Raw genomic sequence first — 21,875 nt, 5'->3', positions numbered from 1 at the left:
CCTGCTCTTCCACAGCAGCACATGGAAAGAGGCAGTGCTGCCCAGTGGTGGTGTGACAGCACCCACAGCAATGTAAAACGTGCCCTTGCTGGCTCTGTTCCTGTGACAGCAGAGTGCAGTGGCCAGTCCAGCCAATGGGATCTCGTGGTGATAAACCTCAACTGCTAGTTTTCCAAGGAAGAGAAGAGCATGACCACCCCTGTACATGGCATGCAGCTCTGACTGGGAGCGTATTGACCCCCACACCGGGGTGGAAGGACAGTAGCACGAGGATACTACAGGTAGCTGCTGGTGACATAAGCTCAGCCTTGCAGCGGAAGCTCTGGGGCGTTGAGGGAGCAAAGGGGAGAGGAGGAATCTTCTGCCTTTGTGCGTGCGGTAGCCTGAGATCAGCGTGCATCCACGCCTCTCTGCTGCCGTCTCACCCAAAAGCCTGGGTTTTTTCCCTCGCTTCCAGTGAGGATTGCAAAGTATCAGTCTTCACCTCCACTTTGCTGTGTTTCAGACTGGATCCCCAGGCTCTTCACCACCACTGTGACCACAACCACGGCCACCACCATGGGACCCACCACGACACGGAGGTACACTACAGCTGTTGTTGCCACCACAGCCCACGTCCTGCGACCAGATGCTGTGGGCAGGCCCAGCACCAAGACGGCAGGACCGGCGAGCACCAAGAGACTCACCTCCACCCTCCCAGCCACCACCCGGCGGAAGCCAACACGCCAGCCCCCCGTCACGAAGAAGCCATCACGGCCCTGCGACTCTCACCCCTGCCTGCACGGTGGCACCTGCGAGGATGATGGGAAAGAGTTCACCTGCAGCTGCCCAGCAGGCAAAGGAGGAGCTGTCTGCGAGAAATGTATGTGGCCTCTTGATGTACCTCAACAGCGATGCTGCTGGGCGTCAGCACTGGGAGCTTACAGCCGTAGGATGGGAAGGGCCCAAAGTGAGGATTGCAAAGTCAGGGGAAATGTGTGCCTTTGAGCTATTAGTTCCAAATACAGGCTCCAGCCTAGGAAGCTGGGAGGACAGAACTGGGGAAGCGTTACTGTATAGTTGCCTCTTTTCTTATGTGTTTTCCCTAAGTGTCTGCTGCTGAGCACAGCCAGAGATAAAAGACTGGGCTTCACCCAGCATGGCCTGTCCTGTGTCTGTCCGTACTCCCGCAGACTGTGCTGACTGCATGGAGATGGAGAGGCTTGGGGCGTCTGCCATCTGAACCCCATAACTGATGCTGGCAGTGATGCACACGCGTCGGGCAGGAGGCACTGCAGGGATCTAACCTGCTTTCTTGCCTCTTATCAGGAACAGGTTATACACGCAGAGTATATTGTAAGAGGCTCGTACTGCAGGGCTGCAGGGTAAGAAGGTGCTGGGAGCAATTTCTTCCCGGCCACGCTTCTGATATACCTGTGCCCTGAAGCATGGGGATCATGAGCTTCTGCTTTTTTATCTCGGCTAGTGATACTGTGCTGCTCTCAGTCCCTGAAGCTAGTGAGTGCTGGTTAGAGTCTAACACAGAGATAGATACCGTCGTCTTGAACGCGAGAGTGTGTGAGCTGGTAATTCAGGCAGTGTTCCCCAGTGCTCGGAGCTGCTTAGCAAACAGCTGCAGACTGGCTGTGTGCTGAACCGGAGCTGCTGTTATTTACTGTCAGCTCACAGTGGCAATTTGGTGTCATGCTGGGGGTTCTGGGTGGTTGTGAGTGCTTATTCCTGAAAAAGCTTTGTCCCTAAAGATAGTAGCTCAGGCATTCAAAGCTGCCCACTGGATGCAGAAGTCCAGTCCTGTTAATTTTAATGTGCATTGGCCTTCCAGATCCTTTTGAAAATCTCAGCTGCAGTAAATAAAAGCATGGGGTGATGAATGTAGATCTGTTATATGGGACCCTGGGAAGAGAGAGAAAAATGGTCTAAGGGTCAAGGAAGTTGAGTTACAAGGAACTGCATGTGCTGTCGAGCTTAGCAGAAGGTGTGGAGATGTAACAGCTGTGTGTGGAAAGGACCAAGAGGGAGGACTGCAACTGCCAGTCCTCCGAGTACTTACCTGGAAGGAGCTGACTGTGACACAATTGAAGCTAAGTACTGGGGAAGCAGTACAACTGAGATCTCTAAAGGCTGGGAGATCCTCCCCTCCCCCCCCCCAGGACATGAGGGGTGTTGGTTGCTACAAGTATGAGTGTTTGAGAGGCTATAACAAGGGATAAATTGCCCAGGAGCATGGGCGCAGAGAAGAGAGAGAGTTTCTTTCTGCTGTTTCAAGAGCTCTCTTTGCTTGCATAGGTAGGTGCTCACAAACTGATGTCAGGGCTTTTATCCTCTCTCTGTTTTCCTGTTCCTCCCTCTGCTTCATCTACTCTTTCTTTCTCTCCCACCCCTGGCTCTCACAGCTATCAGGTACTTCATCCCCAGCTTTGGTGGCAAGTCCTACCTAGCCTTCAAGATGATGAAGGCATACCACACCGTGCGCATTGCCATGGAGTTCAGGGCCACAGAGCAAAGTGGGCTGCTGCTCTACAACGGGCAGAACCGTGGCAAAGACTTCATCTCCCTGGCGCTGGTCGGTGGCTTTGTGGAGCTCAGGTGGGTGCCCTTCCCCTCAGCCCTGCATGGTGCAGAAGGGGTGGAGCAGCCTGGCTGTCTTGCCGGAAGGGTCCTTCCAGGGCTTAAAACACTGGGAAGTGGGGAGGGGGGATGCTGAGCTCAGAGTCCCTAGAAGGGTAAGAAACAACGGGATCCAAGGGACAAGAATAGGAGCTGCTTTTGCAAAGTAATGGTAATGCTGGACTTGCTTCCTGTGGCACTTTCTTCCTTTTCAACAAAATTGATTCATTTATTTCAGCTTGAATTTTCCAAAACTTAAAGGTAGAGGAGGTTACTTTTTCTCAGAGAGCAAGAGGTCTTATTTTGGTCTTGTATTTGTACTGGGAAAAGAAATGCAAGGGAAAAAAGATAGCAAGAAAAGCCCCAGAAATCTGAGCTGAAGCGATTGTTTCAGTTTCAAAAGCCAGAAGGCACAGATTCAAAATGAGGTGAGGTGGAGAGAAGATCTCTGGACACCGCAAGACTGCAGGCTCTTAGGAAGTCAGTCCTATTCCCTCCCAGAAGGGAAGTCCGTGCGCTCTGAGCGCAGCCCGCTCCAGAGGCGGGGTAGGGTGGCTCCTGTGCGCTCCCGGCTTCCCCCGGGACGCAGATGCCGTTGCTGCAAGGCCTCCCATCCTCCGCTCCAGGTTTAACACCGGCTCCGGCACAGGCGTCATCACCAGCAAGGTTCGCATCGAGCCTGGCAAGTGGCACCAGCTAGTGGTGAACCGGAACCGCCGCAACGGCATGTTGTCTGTCGACGGGGAGCCCCACGTCAATGGGGAGAGCCCGACGGGCACCGATGGGCTCAACCTCGACACAGACCTGTTCATCGGAGGTGCACCGGAAGACCAAATGGCTGTGTGAGTAGTGGGCACTGGACCACTGCCCTGGGTGCCCCAGCATCCTGCGCTGGCTGCGGACAGAGCATCCGTGGTGGTTTGCAGCCCTTTCCCTGCTCAGCAGGCTCTGGGTGGTGGCTGCGAGGGCTGTTTGTAGAACAGGGGCCTTTCTGGACCTGGGGTGCCTGCGACTCCCTGCCAGGCCTGACCCAAATGGTTGGAAGGCCTCTACCTTTTGCCCGCGGGTGTTTCCCCACCCACCTTGTCCTTTGTCCCTTCAGGGTGGCAGATCGTACCGCAGCTATGACCGGCCTGAAGGGCTGCATCCGCCTCCTGGACGTGAACAACCAGATGTACGACCTGCGGGAGAAAGGCAGTGATGTGCTGTATGGCAGCGGGGTGGGCGAGTGTGGCAACGACCCCTGTCACCCCAACCCCTGCCACCATGGTGGTATTTGCCATGTCAAGGAGGCAGAGATGTTCCACTGCGAGTGTCTCTACACCTACACCGGTACGAGGAGGGGGCTGCAGGCAGAGCATTGCTGGGGCGCCTGGTCCCACTGGCCAGGCCCAAGGGATCCCAGAGCCTTTGGGCTCACATTGTGAGCTGCAATGAGGGAGGAAGTGGTGTGGGGGTGTCTGCGGTGGTTTAGAGGGAGAAGTGCAGGATGAAGCCACATCCAATGAAGACGGAGAATAAATTTAGGCCGTGAACTATTCATATAAGCATGAGACGAGGACCAGGACCCAGGGGCTGTTACCTACATGTTTTCATGCAAAAAAAAAAAAAATCCCCTTGGTTTTTAGGGAAGCACAAAGCACAGTCTGGCAAGGATGTCATCTGCCCCAGAGAGATCTGTTTTGGGGGACTTCCTGGGGTACCTGAACCAAACCTGGGACAGGAGAAGGTGGCTGGCCGGGCCGTCAAGGGACATCCCATCCTGTGTGTGTCTCAGGACAGGGTTATCTCTGGCCAGGCCATGCCCAATAGGTGTTTGAGATGCTGACCTGACACACTATCTTTGCTGCTGCAGGCCCAACATGTGCCGATGAGAGGAATCCCTGCGACCCTACGCCCTGCCACGTCTCTGCCACCTGCTTGGTGCTGCCAGAGGGAGGTGCCTTGTGCGCCTGTCCCATGGGGCGGGAAGGAGACTTCTGTGAGCGAGGTGAGACTGGAGCTGGGAGAGGAGGAGGGGCAGGGAAGGGGAGGGAACTGAAGATGCTGGTTTCCCCAGCTCTGCATGGCCAGGAGACTGTGCAGGCTGTGGGCTGAAGGTGCTCTGCCTCCTCTTCACCATTCCCCCGTTTGTGCCCAGTGACAGAGCAGGACCACACCATCCCCTTTCTCCCAGAGTTCAACGGCTTCTCCTACCTGGAACTGAGTGGGCTGCAGACCTTTGTGCCTGACCTGCAGTAAGTGCCAGGGAGCGGGAGAGGTGCAGGCATGAGCATTCCCTGAGTGGCTGATGAGGGTGAGCGACCTTGTCCTTCGCATCTAGGTTGTCACATACTGGCTTTGCCTAGAGATCTCCGCTCTAGCCTGCTGGAAGCTTTCTCCAGAGAGACTGAGATTCTCAGAAACCCCACAGCCAGCCTAGGGTTGGGCGATGTGTCCAAGGTGCTTTGTGTAGTAATGTGCCGGATAAATAAGCACTGCAGAGAGACATCCTGAACATAGCAGATGTACCTCTTGCCTGACAGTTCTGCCCACTGAATTACAAAGGTGGCATCTCTCTGCCAAGTCTGTAGCCTCTGGCAGGCGGAGGTCTTCTGGAGGGGTCCTTCATGCAGGGGTGGAAGAAGAGAGCACATGGGCAGCTGGTTTGGGGGTTATCAGTAACCTATCTCTCCTCAGGGACAAAATGTCCATGGAAGTTGTGTTCCTGGCCAAGAACCCCAGCGGCATGATCTTCTACAATGGGCAGAAGACAGACGGCAAAGGGGACTTTGTCTCCCTGGCCTTACACGATGGCTACCTGGAGTACAGATACGACCTGGGCAAAGGGGCAGCTGTGCTCAGGTAGGGAGGGGTGAGCTAGGGGGCTGGGGGGCAGTGCTGGGAAGCTGGGATAGTGGTGACAGAGGCAGGAAAGGGGCAGTGGTGGCTTTCAGTGTCCAGCACTGGCTTTGAGCTTCCTCCCCAGAAAAGTATCAGGGGGAGAGTAGGTTTCATACTGGCCTTTGCTGTTCGCAGTTGTGGCTCTTGGCCTGCTGGCCCTCCAAGCAGCAGAGCAGGGCCGAGCCTCTTCCCCAGGCTGTGTGCTCTTTGCAGGCTAATGCTGGGCTGACTGTGTGAAGCTGTGAGCTGGGGCAACCCAAGCTGGTCAAGCTGCAGTGGTTTGGGCAGATTCCAAGCTGGCCAAGGGAGGTTTCTGGCATTGTGTTTGCAGGTGGTCATGGCAGACCTCTCAAACGTGTCTTCTCCCTTCTCACCACCAGGAGCAAAGAGCCAGTTCCCCTCAACACCTGGATAAGTGTTTTACTGGAGAGGAATGGGCGCAAAGGGGTAATGAGGATCAACAACAGCGAGAGGGTGATGGGAGAGTCACCGGTAAGTTGGTAGGCCAGGAAGAGCCAGTCAGAGCTCTGTGGGCTTCAGATCCTGTTCCTGTCCTGTGTGAAATGAGCTGAGCAGTTCTCAATCCCAGAGGCTTTTTTATTCCTTGTGGTGTAAGGCTTTGAGGGTGGAAGAGGAGAGGGCATGACCCAGGGAGAAAAGGATGCTGCGGGGCAGAGCCTGCCTGTCCCTCTTAGCTGCTCTGGGCCATGGCCCTGGTGCTGTAGGACAGCAATAACGCACCTTTCTCCAGCTCTTCCTCCCCGCTTGTCCCTCCACCACATGTAAAGCTGCAGCCTCTTTGCAAGAGAAAGGTCCCCTGATTTCTGGGGCCTCGGTTTCAGGGTTATGTTTGGTTGAGGCCCCACCTTGCATGCCTGCACACGGAAACACCCCCCCCCTCACCCCTTCTGCTGGTCCTTGGCCGTCCCTGTATTGGGGCAGTACACAGGGCACCCCTCACAGTGAAGGCTTTTCAGCCAGTGCCCTTGATGCCTGCGGGGCTCAGGAGCCTTTCCCAATGTGAAGAGCCAGGCCAGGAAGAAGTCACTGAGTAGCAAAAACCCATTTGCACCGTGGCTGCCGAATACATTAGTGCCTTTTTTCTATTTCCAAACTAGCGACTTATGTCTCTGACTTCTCTCCGTGCCTTCTCTCCTCCGCACTTCTGTCTCTGCGCAAACACAAATGGTTCCCTGGGGTTTCATGGCAGGGCGCCTGACCTTCCTTCCATCCACCTTTCCAGCAGTGAAGCTGAGAATGCAGAAAAAAAATAATTGCTGTTGAATTCGTCCCTAAAATCCACCTAGAAATGTAGGAGCAGGAAGCGGCACTGATGCTCTCCGTCTTCTCAGTGTGGCTGGGCTACTGGCCTCGTGCCCCCTTTTGCCGTAGCCTGGGTACGAAGGCTATAACCTTCCTTTGGTGCAACAGGCACATCGATGTGGTGTCTTCTCTTCTCCAGATGAATGCTGACCCAGTGGCAAAGTTGCAGCGAGGTGGGCTGCGTCTGGAGGCCCCTCTTGGGCCTGGTGGCTGTGTCACCTGGCTGCTCAGTGCCCATGCACGGTGTGGCTTCTCGCTTAAGGCAGCCCATTCAAAGCTTCAACTGGGGCTTTGCTGCTGCCTTTCCCCACCAGCCCCTGCAGCCAGGCAGCTGGATTCATAATGTGTGGATCAAGCCCCAGACCTTTCATATCCAGACCATATGGCATGGCTGCAAAAGGAGAAGGGCTTTCTGCCCTCCCCTCGCTCTCCTCTTTTCAAACATCTTTCCCAGTTAAGGTTACTCCTGGGTGGCAGGGTCCCCTTCTGTTGCCTTCTGAATCTCCCGCTCTCCCTCACTGGCTACTGGGCACTGATTGCAGCCTGTGTTCTTGCAGCCCTGCATGTTATGATGTTACCCACTGATCTCCCATTTCTCACTTTCTCTCTCTCTCTCTCTCTCTGTTTGATTTTCATTTGTATTTCTCCCTCCCCTGCTGTCTGGATCCCAGAAATCCCGCAAGGTAAAGATAAGTATGACCCACTGCACCTCCATCTCATCTGCTGTCGGCACATTGTTCTTTTTTGTTTGTTTTCCATTCAGATCTCAGTGTTTCACCCATTCTCCTTCTCATCTGACCAAGCAGCTCTAGGATCTCTGTAGATTAGAGATGCTTGTTTCCTGTTCCTTCATTACTTTTTAGCCAGTTATTGCATTTTGTTCCAGAAGCATTTCAATTAATCTAGTCATGTTTCTTGTGTTAACTCCACAAAGCCATTAGCTAGTGATTCATATAACTGCATCTTTGCCTCGCTGCTGTGCCTCTGGGTCCAGCTCAGGTGCACAGGAAGGGACATCACTCCTGTTGCGTGCCCAGTGAACTGTGTGGCTGAAGATTCACCTGGGACTTTCTGTGCTGCACAGCTGGGACTACAGGATGACAGCAAGGAGGGGGTCTTTGCAAGGAGGAGGTCTTCCTCTTCCAAAATCACAGCCATTTTTGCTACAGGAGAACCTTCTCTAGCCGTTTGCTGTAGGGCATATGATCCAAGCTGAATCTCTCTGGTGTGAGTTTGGGTTTAAACATGAGCACAAGCAAGACTGAAGCAATATTTATTTAGCTGGTGGTTTGGCAGGGCTGGGGAGGGTGGTTGGGAGCACACAACGCCAGAGGCCTTTGCTCCTGGAGACATCAGAACAGCGTCTCCCCAAAATTAAAATCACAGGAAAACCTTTTCCTTATTTGCCTGCTGACAGGTAAGACCTTACAGCTGGGCATAAGGAAGTTCTTTGGAGACCCCTTTCTTCCAGCTCCCTTTGCAGCCTGGCTCGGTGCTGGATATGTGGAGCTCTTTTGCTCCCAGGGGGGTCAGTCATGGCTCATCCCTTCAGTGCTGTTGCCTGGTGGCTCACTGTAGGTCCCTGGCAGGAAACAAAGGAAGAGAGCTGGGCTGCAAGGATGTGCTGGGTACTTCCAGGGGTCAGGGTGGCCAACAAAGGGTGGGAGCAGCGCAAGGAGAGGATGAAGAGGGCAGGTACCTGGTCCCCAAGAGGGATGCTGAGCCCAGGCAACCTCTCCCACAGTCCTGCCTGCCCTAGTGCAGAGCCGGTCCGGTGTGCTCCCTCGCTCCAGGGGAGAGGCTGCGTCGTGGCCTCTGGGGTGCTTTCCCTGCGCCTCGCTTAGCTACAGGCCTCCTTTGCTTGGGCCCCTGCAGAGGTGGCCTAGCAGTCCCCCAGACCAGCTCTGCCCCAGGGATGCAGACCATTACCTTGAGGGAGGAAGGCAAAGAGGGGGGTTGTGTAGACATAGGTGTTGCTTTCTTTCCCACCAGCCTGGCCTTCAGTTGTGCGTGAGTCCTTGCTCTCCCTGAAGTGCTTCGCTGGTCACAGCCTCCTTTAGTCCCTCCTTTAGTTGGCAGAGCTGGGCCAAATGCCCTTTGCATCCTTGCCGCACCTCAGGGATGGCCTCTTACCTTGTCTCCTCTCACCTTTTCCTCTCTCCTCCTCAGGTACCTCACACCTTCCTGAACCTGAAGGAGCCCTTTTATGTGGGGGGAGCACCTGACTTCAGCAAGCTGGCTCGAGCTGCAGCTATCTCCACCAGCTTTGATGGGGCGGTGCAGAGGGTAAGGCCCTGATGGACAGCCTGGTGGAGGTGTCTGACCAGGAGATGTGCTATTCGCTTGGGCATTGTTGGAGGAGAACTGAGACCTGGGAGCCTGGGATCGGGCTGTCCTCTGGCACTTGGGTCTGCGTGCACAGTGGGGCACACCCCACTGAAGAGTGGCAGCAGTGGGTGGCAGAAAGGGAGGTAGGGAGGTACCACAGGGACAAGTGGGAGATGGAGTTGGATTCCCATCTCCCTCCTGTGGACGCTGGCCTCTGTCCCCCGCCATCTGCCCTGCAGAGAGATGAGGTGGTGAAGGCTGACTCTTGTGCTTGCTCTTCCTTGCACCTGCCAGATCTCCATCAAGGGGGTACCTGTCCTGAAGGAAGAGAACATCCGCAGCGCCATTGCGGTCTCCTCCTTCCGAGCCCACCCCTGCACCCAGAAACCAAATCCCTGCCAGAACGGAGGCACTTGCAGTCCCCGGCTAGAGAGCTACGAGTGTGCCTGCCAGAGGGGTTTCTCCGGGGCTCACTGTGAGAAAGGTGAGGCTGCCAGGGTGAGGCTGGACCTGGACCCTCAACCACTAGCCAGATGCTGCAATGAAACTGCTTCTGTGATTAGCCGGTGGCAGCATGACAGCACCTCTCAGGCCAAGCCTGAGGTCCTGTCCTTATTGCACCTGGTGGGAGGGATTCAGGGGGAACGTGCTGTGGTATTTCCAGGCTGGCGCTGTCCTGCAGCCGTGAAGTCAGGTCCACACTGTTTCTCAGAAATCCATGCGTTATGCTGCATGTAGCAGGGCAAACGCTGCTGCTCGCAGATAGATCAGCCAGCCCTGTCATCTCCTCCTCTGTGCTCTCTGACTCTGTTTCATGTTGCTATGCTCGTTTTAAGCATCCTGAAGCAGAGAGACATGGTTTGGTTTTATAGCAGATTCACCCTGAGTGGATCTGAGCAGTGCCCAGCTGTCACTCCTTCAGGGTTTCTTTTCTGGTTACTTCCCTGAGTTTAATATTTGGGCCATCACCAAGCCCAGGTTCCTCCTCTGACTTTAGCCAGGAAACCAACAAGGCTGCAAATTCTAGGTCAGCTGGCTGCGAAACAGGAAGCTGGCCTAAGCTCACTGGCTGCAACATGACAGCAAACCTTTCCAGGGGCTGGCTCAGAGCAGTACAGCGCTGACATGTCCCAGGGGGTGGCAGATTTGTGTATTCCTTGTCTTGTTAAGAAAGCTAGGTGTAAAGGGGTTTTTTTTCCTAGCTTCCAAGGAAGGACAGGCCATGCTGTGTTGCCTGACAGCCCTTCTTCTTTCCACTTCCAGTGATCATTGAGAAGGCAGCTGGAGATGCAGAGGCCATTGCTTTTGATGGTAGGACATATATGGAGTACCACAATGCTGTGACAAAGAGGTAACTTGGCTGCTGAGCTGAACCAAGGTCAAACAAGGAGTTAGGCTGTTAGCAGGAGCAAGAGATAGAGGTCAGAGATGCCAAGTGCAGCGTTCAGAGAGGGGCAAGCAGAACTGGGGCAGTGGGCCTTCACCTCGAGTCCTTACCTCTACAGGTGCCTTGTTCTTCACAGGGGTTTCCCCACAATGACAACGCCTGGCCAACCTCAGGTCTGGACGTTCTCATTCCGCAGCGTGTGGGCTGCTTTCTGAGTTAGCATAATCTGTTCTGGGAGTGGGCTAAAGCTGGCTGAGCGCACCTCACCAAGATGTTTAACGTGGCCTGCGCCCTGCTTCTGGTGTCTGTCTTTGCCCTCCCATTCAGGAATGGGTTTTGGGCTGGGAGAGCTATGCTGAGGGGAATGGTAGCTCTACCTGTGGTTTAATTCATGCCTGTCTGCCAACTCCTTTGTCTCTCTGGCTGTTTGTGCAGCAAGGGTCGGTTTTGTGACTGGCCAAGTTAGCATTCTCTGGCATCTGTTTGACCCTAACTCCATGGGCTAGGGGTATATGTTTGGATGCGGTGGCCTCTGTGGCTATGCTTGTCGCCTGGGGGCTTCTCTCAAGATCTGTAGAGCCTGGCGCATAGCTACTGACAGCCCCGAGAGTCCTCTTCAGCCTCCGTGCATGGTAGACTCAGTCCCGGTGGTCCAGCTCAGAACCCCTCCTCAGCATTTTGCCCAGACCGTGTGGCTAGGTCCCAGCTCCACGGCACTAGGACAGGATATCAGATGATGCCCTGTCCATCTCCCTCTTCCGCCCTCAGCTTCCCCCCTCCCTGTAGCACTAACAGTCTGCCTATGTCTCTCCCCCGAGGTGAGCATCTCTGTGGAGCTGTTGTTTGTCGGTCTGTCTGTCTGTCTCTTCTCAACGTCCTTGTTTCTTTGTTTTCAAGCCACCTGAGCAATGAGATCCCTGCGTAAGTACAGTGCTCCCTGCTGCCCAGCTCCTCTCTGCAGCCACCTGCCCTTCACCACATGCTTCCCATTGCTGCCCCAACCGCCAGCCCCCAGACAGAAGAGCGCGGGGTGGGAAGGGCAGTATGGGGATGCTCCCGGGGTCTGCCATGGGCAGCATTCCCATTTAGTGCAGGCAGGAGACGTGATTGCTGACCACAGCTCTGGTGGTTGTACAGGGGCCCTAGCACAGCCGAGGTCAGCGCGAGCCATGCTGCCTGGCTTTGCTGCAGTCAGATGTTGCCCCAGGAGCATACTGCAATTTATCTTTACTTTAAGTTGATAGAGAAGAGGAAGAAAGTTCCCACAACATCTCACTTTGGTCAGCAGAAAAGGCATTAGATATTGAAATAAGGGGTGCGGATCCTGTCCCATTTGTTCCAACATGCTTGAACGTGGAGTTGCTGCCTTAGCGCCTAGCCCAGCCTTCTGATTAGGACAATGTTCGTTAAGGAGTGCATGGCCTAGGCAACCCCTCACAACGTGTAGTGTGACCAGGGGGCTGGGAGAGGGCTAGGGCAAGCAGGCAGAGAGAAGGGCTTCTTCCCCAGAGTGGCTTTGACATCTGTTTGTTTGCCCTTTGTCTGTCTTGCTGAGGGGCAGGAGTGGACAGTCTCTGAGAACAGCAGTGGTTTGTGTGACTGTGTTCCCCTCGGAGTCGGGGCGGGGAGGGGGTTGAATGATACCTGCCTGCCACATCCCCATTTCACTGCATTTCCTGCAAGCTGGAGCCAGACACGGAGGCTCTGGAGGCTGAAAGTTGCATGCATGTGTGTCAGCAGCTAGTGACCTGCAGAGCTGAGCAGCTGCATGTTCACAGCAGTTTCAGGGGCTCTGGGTTGCTCTGGCCTTTTGGAAAGGGCCTTCTCGGAGCCAAGCTAGAGAGTGCCCTACAGCAACCGGAGGCTTGTAACTGCCTGCACAACACTCTGCCACATGGCACAGAGTGCCCAGCCGTCCCTTTGCTCAGGCATGAGCCGTGCATCCCTGCAGGCGAGCAGAAAGCTGCTGCCTTTGTGTCCTGCCTCTCCCAGTGCTCTGAAAAGGGGAAAGTCACCATTCCCGGCCTGCTCCCCAGTCTGGGCCAGCCAGTGCCGTTTTGCTGTGCATGCCCCATCCTGCAAGGGAGCATAGCACTTCTCCCCAGATCCCTCTGCTGGGATTTGGCAGCAGCACTCAGTAGCCCTGCTGGGGCTGAAGGGTCCATCAGGTTGCCCATAAAAAGCAGTTTCTTCTGCCCCTAGCCAGACATCAGGGGTGTGCCTTGGGCAGGACTAACACACCAGTTGCTTCTGGACCCTGCTGGCTATGACATGCCCATGCGTTTTGTTTTTTTTTAAACGTACACATAAATATATAATTGGAGCTGATTGTAACGCTGGGCCTGTAGCCCCTGACACTTGCAGGCAGTGCCAGCAAGACAGCTGTAGTCCTGGGTTTCCCCTTCCCCACGCACACCCTTCTGCCCAAGTGCCGCAGGGCTGACTCAGAGAGGTCTTTCATGGCCATTCACCTCTCTGCTGAGATGGGAGCCCATTCTGCTGCACAGATATCTGTCCCAAAGAACCAGCCCAAGGCCTGCATGCAGGTCTACCCATTAAATAGTGCTTGTGCAGGGCTGTGGACCGAAAGTTCCCTTCTCCCAGCAGTGCTTCCCTCTGTCTCATCCCAGGCTCTTTGCTGGATGCACATCCAAGTAAGTAGCATAGGATATCAGCAGGAACACTTCTACTGCTGACCCGGAGAGCATTGCAGGGTCCCTGCATCGCTGCCTGTGGCAGCAAGGACAGGCCTGTATTCACCCTCTCACTGGCAGGCTTATGTCTACCCTGGCTAAAGAACACCTTGCAAACTTATATTCCTGGCTTGAGGAAACTCATCCCCAAGGACACTGGGTCACCAGGCTTCCTGTTCCTGGACATTGTGTAGGGTGAGGAGCCGTCTCCCTTGAGCAGGGCTGTTCCCTGCCTGTGAGTGGGGTGGGAGGGAAGGGAGTCCTCCTCTGTCCTGTGCTTATCGCATGCTCCCCTTTCTTCCTGCCTCTAAGTCCCGAAGCACTGGACTATCCCACGGAGCTCAGGTGAGTCTGTGCCAGGCTTTCTGCTCTTGTGTCTTTCATGCTCTGCCGTTGCTGCCTCAGCGTGTCTCCGGTCTCTGTGCACGTTCTGTTTGTCCATACCTTTGGCTTTTTATTTATAAGGGATACAGCTCTGCAGGTAACAAGGGCAAACATGAAGGGAGCCCTTTCCCTCCAGCTCGGGGACAGCCACAGCTCCAGCTCTGTCCCTTGCTCCTGGGAGACCTAGACAGCAAAGAGCCATGGGTGAGGGGAGAGACTGAGTTACCTTAATAGTATAACAGGCCTCACACTGAGCCCTTGCCCAGCACTTTGAATGTGGTGTCCCTTGGAAATAAAAAGCTGTCTGTGTTGCCCATGTTGTGTGGTCTATATATGCACTTGTGTCAGCAGTGTGTCCCAGAGCATCCCTGGAGAGTGGATGGCGACTCCACATGGCAACGTGGCTCATTGCCAGGAGCCTTTTGCCTGCTCCAAGAGGGACTGAGCAAAGACGAGGTCGCCAAAGTGAAGGAAACCTTGTCTGTCCTTCCTTCCTCCTCCCTTTGAAAAAGCTACCATGTCTAGAAGGAAGAAGGCCTTGCTGCCTCTAAGGACAGTCCCCATCCCTCAACACTGCAGAGGGTGCTCACCACCCAACATTTCCCCGGCCTCAGGGTTACCACTGGGCTGTGGTCAGGCAGGCAAGGCAGATGCAGCAGCAGAGCAGAGGGCTCTAAGACTAGTCGATGCATAGTAACAGTGTGGGGAGCCGCGGTACCCAGGCCCCTAGCTCTGCCTCCACCTCGGATGCTGGCCAGCAGGAGGGTGAAATGGTGCTGACCCAGGCTCGGGTGCTGTCCTGCAGATCCGGCCAACAGCCCCTTTGTGCTGACTTCTCCCAGGTCAGAGGCGGCTCTGTGGGAAACCCTTTCCCTGGCAGGATCGGGGCTGGCCTGGCACCATTCACCAGCCCACATAATAAACCTCTTCCTTTAGTGCCTGCATATGAGGAGACCAAACCAAGACTTCCATCAGAGCTTGCAGAGTTTGACAGGTCTGAACCTTGTGCTCCAAGAAGGGCAGAAGTATGGAGCAGTAACCCCAGCCTGTGTCTTGGGAAGTTGGATGTTGGGAAAAAAAAATTCAGCCCCAGGAGGACTGCAGCCCCCACACAGGTCACCAGGCAGATGAGAGAGTGCCATCCTTGGGAGTTTCCAAGCTCTGCTGGGCAGAGCCACGGTTGCCCTCATCTAGCGCTGGCAATAGTTCTAGTCTTAGTGGGAGCTGGGTTAGAGACCTCCTGAGGGCCCTTCTCACAGCATTTCTGTGATCCTGTGGTCTAGTTCAGTGCATCCCACCTGCTCTTCCCATGCACCAGGCCTCCTCAGCAGGCTTGGGATATAGCTAAGGTCTATGACACCTTGAGTACAACAGACAGTGACTGGTGCCCCATGCTTAGCCTGATGTGGAAGGTTAGTTAAAGGTTATCCTGCAGGTGGGCAACTTTGCTGGGAACAGAGAAAGCTGCTCTGAGGGGCTGATTGTCTGCCTATTGCTTTTGTAGCCATATTTTTAACTCTGGTCTGTGTTCTTCCCTACTCCCATCTCCTGGTGCAGTGAGAAGGCCTTGCAGTCGAACCACTTTGAACTAAGCATCAAAACAGAAGCTACCCAGGGGCTGATCCTGTGGAGTGGGAAGGGGCTGGAGCGATCAGACTACATCGCCCTTGCTATAGTGGATGGTTTCGTACAAATGACCTACGACCTTGGCTCCAAGCCAGTCATCCTGCGATCCACAGTCCCAGTCAACACCAACCAGTGGATTCATATCAAAGCATACAGGTGTGGTGGCTTGCAGGAAGGGAGAGCAGGATGGGGACAGATTGCTCTGGGATGGGCAAGCTGTGAAACAGGGTCAAGTCCTGGGAACCTGAGTCATGGCCTTGGCTCTGTGCCCTTTGATCCCCAAGGGTCAGTCCTCTTCTTGGATAACATTTGAGGAAAGGCATGTGGGCAATGCTGCATTGGAGGGGTGCATGTTGTGACAGGCCTGTCCTAGATTCTAGGAATCGTCAAAGGGGCAGGCTCAAGGAGGTACGAATGGTCCGTGCCTTTTATTTTAGCTGGCTGAGGGCTTGACATTCTGTTCATGTTGGGCCCGAGCTGTCCCTGCACTTGAGTAGCTTTTATTTTTGTTGGTGGTGAGGGGAGTGGCGAGCAGATCATATGGCTGGCATGCCAGGGATTTCTGCTGATGCGTCTGGAGGGAGTGGGAGGAAACTGTGGCTGCTAGCAGGGCTGGTGGTAGTGCTGCAGGAGTCCCCAGGGGAACGCTGGAGGGGAACACTTGTGGCGCTCCTCTGAGAGGAGACCACTCGATGCTAAGTGGCCTCAAGGAGAAGGCTGGGAACGTGGTACTTCAAGGAGAGCCCTGCTCCCATCTCCCATCCAGATGGAGAGGGGCTGATGGTGCCCAGTGTCTGGATTTAGCATAACGTACAGGGCAGCTCTGGGTTTTTCAGCTGGTTATTAATGGTCTTTTCTTTCTTCTTCCCTCTCTCCTGGGACAGGGTACAGAGAGAGGGTTCCCTTCAAGTTGGCAATGAAGCCCCAATTACTGGCTCTTCTCCACTTGGTGCAACACAACTAGATACAGATGGGGCCCTGTGGCTGGGTAAGTCAGGTGTGGAAAAAGTGAATCTCCTCTGCACCTGTGAATGAGGGGCTCAGAGCCATAGCTGGGACTTAGATGCTCCCTCAGTTGTTTCCATGGGACATCTTTGCCTCTCAGGTGGCTTTGACAAGTTCAGTTTTGGTCTGTCCACCACCTGTGGAAGGTGCTGTTAGCCATAGGAAAATGCCTTATTTGGAGGTCTTCACTGGCTTCTGTCTAGCTCTGGTGTATGAAGCAGAGGTGCTGGAAGGCATTAGTGAGGAGATGCTATAGCTGGGAGAAACTCCCTACAGTTCACTTTCAAGGTCACTTCCTTGCTGAACCATACTCTTCCCATGCAGCCCCTCTAGAGTCTGCTTCTAAAAAATACCCTGCTCGTTCTCTGCCTACCAAGGCAGGTTGCTGGTGACAGCTGGGGGAAGAAGGACTGGCTTTATTAAATGCCAGTCCTGTCTACCTCACCCTGTCCTGTTCAGAGAGCCACGGACTGGCCCACAGCTCTGGATCCCCTGCTGCCAATGGCATGGAGCACTCTTTCCCTCTTCAAACTGGGAGTGCTCCTGCCCACCAGCTTCCTTCCCATGTGGGAGCCTACGTTAATTCATGAGCTTCCCAAATGTTATTTGCTTGGGGAGCTCTGGTTCGCAAAGATAAAAATGGCTGTATTGACAGAAGGACGCTTCTGTTTGGGAGTACTTAAATAACTGCGTTTTAAATGCTGTTAGTTGTTTAGAATAAGCACATATGCTAGAACCTGCCCATATATGCAGCCAAGTCCGGTTCCATTTATGCTGACACAAATCTTCTGATCCTGCAGACAGAATTTAGCCCATTGCACCTAACATCACACCACCTGTGACAGGACTCCCATCAACACAGACAGGCTAGATCTGCTCCATAACTGCTCAAATCAGTAAGAAGCCCACAAGTGTAATTATGCTTACATACAGGTTGCTACCTTTGGATGTAACGAGTACTAATCTGAGCTCAGAGAATAGTAAGTCCTATTTGGAGCCTGAAAGGATGAAAGAAGGATGCTCAGCAATAGGGGACGTTGTAAGTCCTGGGCTTAGCTCCTCTCCTGAGGCAAGAGTTTTGGGCAGTTCTCCAGCAATAAGGCCACAGCTATGCTTTTGCTCAGTAAGGTGCTGTAGCAGGCAACGCATTAATGATTGCAAGGAGGTTGAATACTAGAGCAGAGGCCGTAGAACTCAATGGACAGAAATTTCATCCGAGGATTTTGATGATATGTAATGAAGATACAGTGAATCAGATTCTGTTCATACTTCTCAGAAGCATCTGTTCATATCTTCACAGTCTAAGCTTGTAGGTTTGAGATCTAGCCTGACTTGTGAAGATTTCATACTCAAAAATGTAACCTTACCTCTGCATTGACAGTATCCCAGATGCCATTTCTGCTTCTGAAATCAGTCTGGAAGTTGATTGGAAAGCAAAATTTTTCCGTGAGAAATTTTTGCTCAGCTTCTCCATTGGCTCTTTGAAATGTTTTGTTTTCAATCAACATTTCACAATTTTAGGGCCTGAAATGAGCCCTAGTTTGCATTTCAGTACCTGAAATAGAATTTAGTTTGAATTTAGAACAAACCTCCAAGGAAATGAAATATTTTTACATTGCATTGGTATTTCAAAATGAAAGTTTTTGTTTTAAGTCTTCAGGAAACCTACATGCATTGTCTTGAACTGGCATTTATCTCATTTAAAAAAAAACCCTAAATACTGGCCAGAAAAGTGGTTTTTTCCCCGCTGTTCACGAGGGCCATCCCCAGCAGCACCTGCACTGTATGCAGTGTGTAGGAGTGTGTGTCACTATCTGGAGCAGGATGCTGGAGTAATGGGCCGTATGGCAGCATGTCCTTTCTGCTTCCACTTGACCTTTCTGTGCTGTCTCTTGCAGGGGGAATGGAGAAGCTCAGTGTGGCTCACAAGCTGCCCAAGGCCTACAGCACTGGCTTTATTGGCTGCATAAGGGACGTCATTGTTGACCGCCAAGAACTGTATCTGGTGGAGGACGCTTTAAACAACCCCACAATATTACACTGCTCAGCCAAATAGACCCCCAGGGACCCTTCCTTCTCCTTCCCTCCCTCCTGCCTATTGCTGTAATTATTTTCTATTTTTGTAAACTTATTGCTTTTTATATTTTGGGGGGGAAGGGATGAGGGGGGGGAGAAAACACCTTTTCTTTTGGGTTATTTGTTTGGTTGCAGTATATCCAGGTCACTCAGACTCTAATCAAACAGCAGCAACAAAGAACAAACCCTGAACCAAGTCTCCAAGAAGTGACAGAAGAACTTCCCCATTGCATCTGCATTGTAAATCTCATCCATACTTGAAGCTTCTTTGGTTTTGTTTTGTTTTTTTTTTCCCTCCTTACTTGTGTTTTTGGGTTGTTGTTCACGCCCTTGAGGGAAAGGAAAGGATTATGGTGCTGGCAAGACCTGTGGCCTTTGTGGATTCACTGTTTACCCATCTCAGGCCTGGCCTCAAAGCCCCTTCTTCAGTGCTGGCTGAGCAGGGAAGTAGCCATCTGAAAGAAGTGGGAATTACCAAATCGCTCTACCAAGCCTTCTCCTGGCCATGTGTTCACCCTTTTTCCCTCCTCCCCACTTCCTCTCACTATAATTTATGTGTGTAAGGATCTCAACTGTTTTTCTCCTTTATGCTCTGTTAAAATCAGGGATGCCATGCACTGGAAGAGAGACCAAGATCTGCTCTGAGCAGGCAGAAAAGCATTGCTCTTCAGTTGTCTTATGACTGTTTGCTGGACTGAGAGGTGCTCTAGGGAGACTCTTGTTTTCTCTGTTGGCTCTCCTTCTCCTCCTCCTCTTGGACATGTGCAGAAGCAGCTGTGAAACCTTATTTCCAGGCTTTGTGTTTGTCCAGACATGTCCCAACCGCCTGCTTGCCCTGGCTGCTCTTCCCAAGAGCTTCTGTGTACCAAATGTTTCTGTCCCATGCACTAATGAGACCTTGCAGTCAAACAGGCCTGTGGGGCACAGGATTGGGTCCATTTTCACTTTCAAAAATCTGTTGGACGTGTCCTTCCTTGACCCATGTCCCTTTTCCAGCCTTCTGGCATGACCTGCCCTCTCTCTACTGTGACAACAGTTGCAGCTGGCCAGCATGTGAATCGCTGTAGACCTGCTATTAGAGCCTGTGCCGTGAAGGGTGACTGGAGTTTTACTTTTGACTTCATGTTTTTGCAATGCCCAGTGCAATGCAGGGACTTCCAAGCCATGATCAAAGTTCCTCTGGATACCTCCAGCACACCAGCAATAGCTTCAAGGAGAACAGGAATGGGCCTTGAGTCAGCTATCCAGGCAGCAGTGTCTGGGAGGACGTTTTTAAACTGTTTCATTCCTCCATGCAAATCTTGAAAGCAAATACTGTTTTGCCAGCTACAAAGCCAGTGTGCGTGTTCATGAGTGAATGTGTGTGTGTTTGCAAGCGCCTGTTAACCAGCACACGTTTACATGCAAACACTGAATCTCCTCTAAGCAGGAGAAAAACAAACCAGGAGGCTGTTGAAAAGGATGGCAGCCCTGAAAAGGAATGACCCACTGCGTTCAGGTTCCTTCTCCATGGGACGAACTTACTGATGCTGTCTAGCACACTATGTCCCTTTCCCACCCTGAGCAGGCAGCTGGCACTGCTTTGGGTAAAACCTGGTTTGTGGAGCAGGCACAAGTAATTTGAAAGATCCTACCAGGAATCAAGTGTTACTTAATATCCAGGGTGCCATCGCTTTGCAGTTTTCCCACGTTTTTTTTTTAATACCACTTCTAGCATTCTCTTCCCTCCAAAAAATTGTTTCTCAGCACTGAATTTTGAGCAATGAAAAGTCAAATTGCTTTCTCAGGGCAACCTCTGAACATAGATGTAATGAATGGGAACAACATACTGTAAAACTACCTAGCTTTCTTTTTCTTTCCTTCTTTTCTTTATAAAAAAAAAAAGGGGGGGAGGGGCAAAGCTGTGGGGGTTCCATTTTTCACATCAAGAAAGTCACATGAGGGACATTGGAATAGGGGTGCCAGAGGCCTCGCAAGGCCCGGTTTTGAATTTGCAGTTCCCTGCTCTTTTGGGGCAGGGTGGTGGTTTGGGGACAGGGATTGTTGACGGTCCTTGCCAGTGCATTTCTTCTCTTCCCTCCCTCTCCGGATTGTTCTTTTCCTGATCCAGCTTGGAGAAACCTTCATGCCACCCAAGCAACCATTGTTCCCTGCGCTAACGAGCAAGACGTACCCCATCAGCAGCCCCCTGCAGAAATCTGTGTCTAATATAAGTTATCATCCCTCTGAAAATCGAATGGTTAAATATCTCATGGAGGGCTGTGGCCTCTGTGAAATGAACTGGAGACTCCAGTATTTGTGTGTGTGTATGGGTGTGTGTATGGCAATACCACAATTTAGGTGACTCCTGTGTATATATTGTGGTTCCTGTGTTGTGAAGCGGATGGACTGCTGTGTTATGATCACAAGGTGTAGATAGCCATGGGCTAGCTAGGACTGCAGGATGGGGTAGGACGGGAGGGAAGCGTGAGGCTCTTGCTTTATGTTTTGGTAATGTGGGTTCTAGTGGACAGCACAACTGCATTGGCTGAGATTGGGGTCTGAAGATGCCAGCTCTGGAGGGAGAGAGGCATGCACAGAGGAAGCTGCTATTTTTTCCAGAATGTCACTGAAATGAAGCCAAGGTCACTGCAAAAAAACAAAAACTCTGTCTGCTTTTGCTGGGGCTTGGAACTGCCTTAAAACGGGACGTTGTGTCCTTGTCAAGCATCTTGAACCAAGGTCAGATTCAGCAGTGCTCCCTAGGGGCCGTGCACTTAACTTTGGCTTTATTTTTAATAGCATTTATAACACGTATGTACAAAAAAGATATTGAGGTTTGTTTTTTTCTGGGGTTGTTGTTTTTTTGCTCTTTTTTTAAAAAATTGTCTGTCCATGTGGCTTCATTTATAGGGTAAATTAATGACCATTGTAAACTGCTGTATGAATTCTGAAGGGCAATGCACAGTAGAGGAGCAGCATGATATAACCATTACTAACTTGTGTCTTTTGTCAATCACCATGAAATAAAGTTTGAAAACTATTAAATATGTTTTAAAGGGACCTATTGTTCTTTATTCTTTGTCAAACTGCCTGGCTCACACTAGCTCCCTGGTCTATGTCTGCCTCTTGGACAGATACTGTGTGAAGTCAAACCGATTTCTCCCCTTCTGTCTCCCTTTGAATCGGAGTGACTTGTGCAGGTACCTACTGTATCTTCTAAATTCATTCAACTGGTGATGGTCAACCTCAATCCTGTCTGTAGGAGGAAGACTTCTGTGTGTCTTTACTTGCCCTCCTCTGTGGCCTTCTAACCTCACTCTAAATTGTTTCACCTATTCAAGTATCCATTAGCCTTTCCTTAGCTTCCTTATGCTTTTATCAGCTTTTCCTAGTTTGCATATTCAAATGAGGCACAGGCTTTGCATGCTTGATGCACAGGCTTGCATGCTTTTGCAAGCTTGATGTTGACATCACACCAAGTCAGCAAGACTGAAGTGATGCTTCTGTGGCCTGCTTCTCACAGACAGCAGCAGTTTGTGCTGGGATTTACCCTCCGTGAGCTGAGGAGCCGTGACAAGTCG

General features: G+C 52.3%; 1 protein-coding gene across 4 annotated transcripts in view; it reads left to right on the top strand.

Moving 5' to 3' along the window:
* Nucleotides 1-21,339, top strand: part of AGRN (agrin) — a 140,939-nt gene extending 119,600 nt beyond the window's left edge. For 3 of the 4 annotated variants that reach the window (XM_068915651.1, XM_068915649.1, XM_068915650.1), the window contains 15 exons: nucleotides 506-862; nucleotides 2,394-2,586; nucleotides 3,234-3,449; nucleotides 3,710-3,939; nucleotides 4,463-4,597; nucleotides 4,748-4,844; nucleotides 5,287-5,451; nucleotides 5,871-5,982; nucleotides 7,485-7,496; nucleotides 8,983-9,099; nucleotides 9,436-9,625; nucleotides 10,405-10,492; nucleotides 15,163-15,387; nucleotides 16,116-16,219; nucleotides 18,135-21,339. In XM_068915651.1, coding sequence (XP_068771752.1) covers nucleotides 506-862; nucleotides 2,394-2,586; nucleotides 3,234-3,449; nucleotides 3,710-3,939; nucleotides 4,463-4,597; nucleotides 4,748-4,844; nucleotides 5,287-5,451; nucleotides 5,871-5,982; nucleotides 7,485-7,496; nucleotides 8,983-9,099; nucleotides 9,436-9,625; nucleotides 10,405-10,492; nucleotides 15,163-15,387; nucleotides 16,116-16,219; nucleotides 18,135-18,292 — 2,399 coding nt within the window. In that variant the 3' untranslated portion in view covers nucleotides 18,293-21,339. The remainder of the gene's footprint in view (nucleotides 1-505; nucleotides 863-2,393; nucleotides 2,587-3,233; nucleotides 3,450-3,709; nucleotides 3,940-4,462; nucleotides 4,598-4,747; nucleotides 4,845-5,286; nucleotides 5,452-5,870; nucleotides 5,983-7,484; nucleotides 7,497-8,982; nucleotides 9,100-9,435; nucleotides 9,626-10,404; nucleotides 10,493-15,162; nucleotides 15,388-16,115; nucleotides 16,220-18,134) is intronic. The other variant, XM_068915647.1, reaches the window with a different exon arrangement.
* The last annotated feature ends 536 nt before the right edge of the window (nucleotides 21,340-21,875 follow it).

The sequence above is a fragment of the Struthio camelus genome, chromosome 21 (genome assembly GCF_040807025.1).
Source record: "Struthio camelus isolate bStrCam1 chromosome 21, bStrCam1.hap1, whole genome shotgun sequence".
Lineage (NCBI taxonomy): Eukaryota > Metazoa > Chordata > Aves > Struthioniformes > Struthionidae > Struthio > Struthio camelus.
Note: the sequence above shows the minus strand (reverse complement) of the source record. Positions and strands in the feature narration are given on the sequence as shown.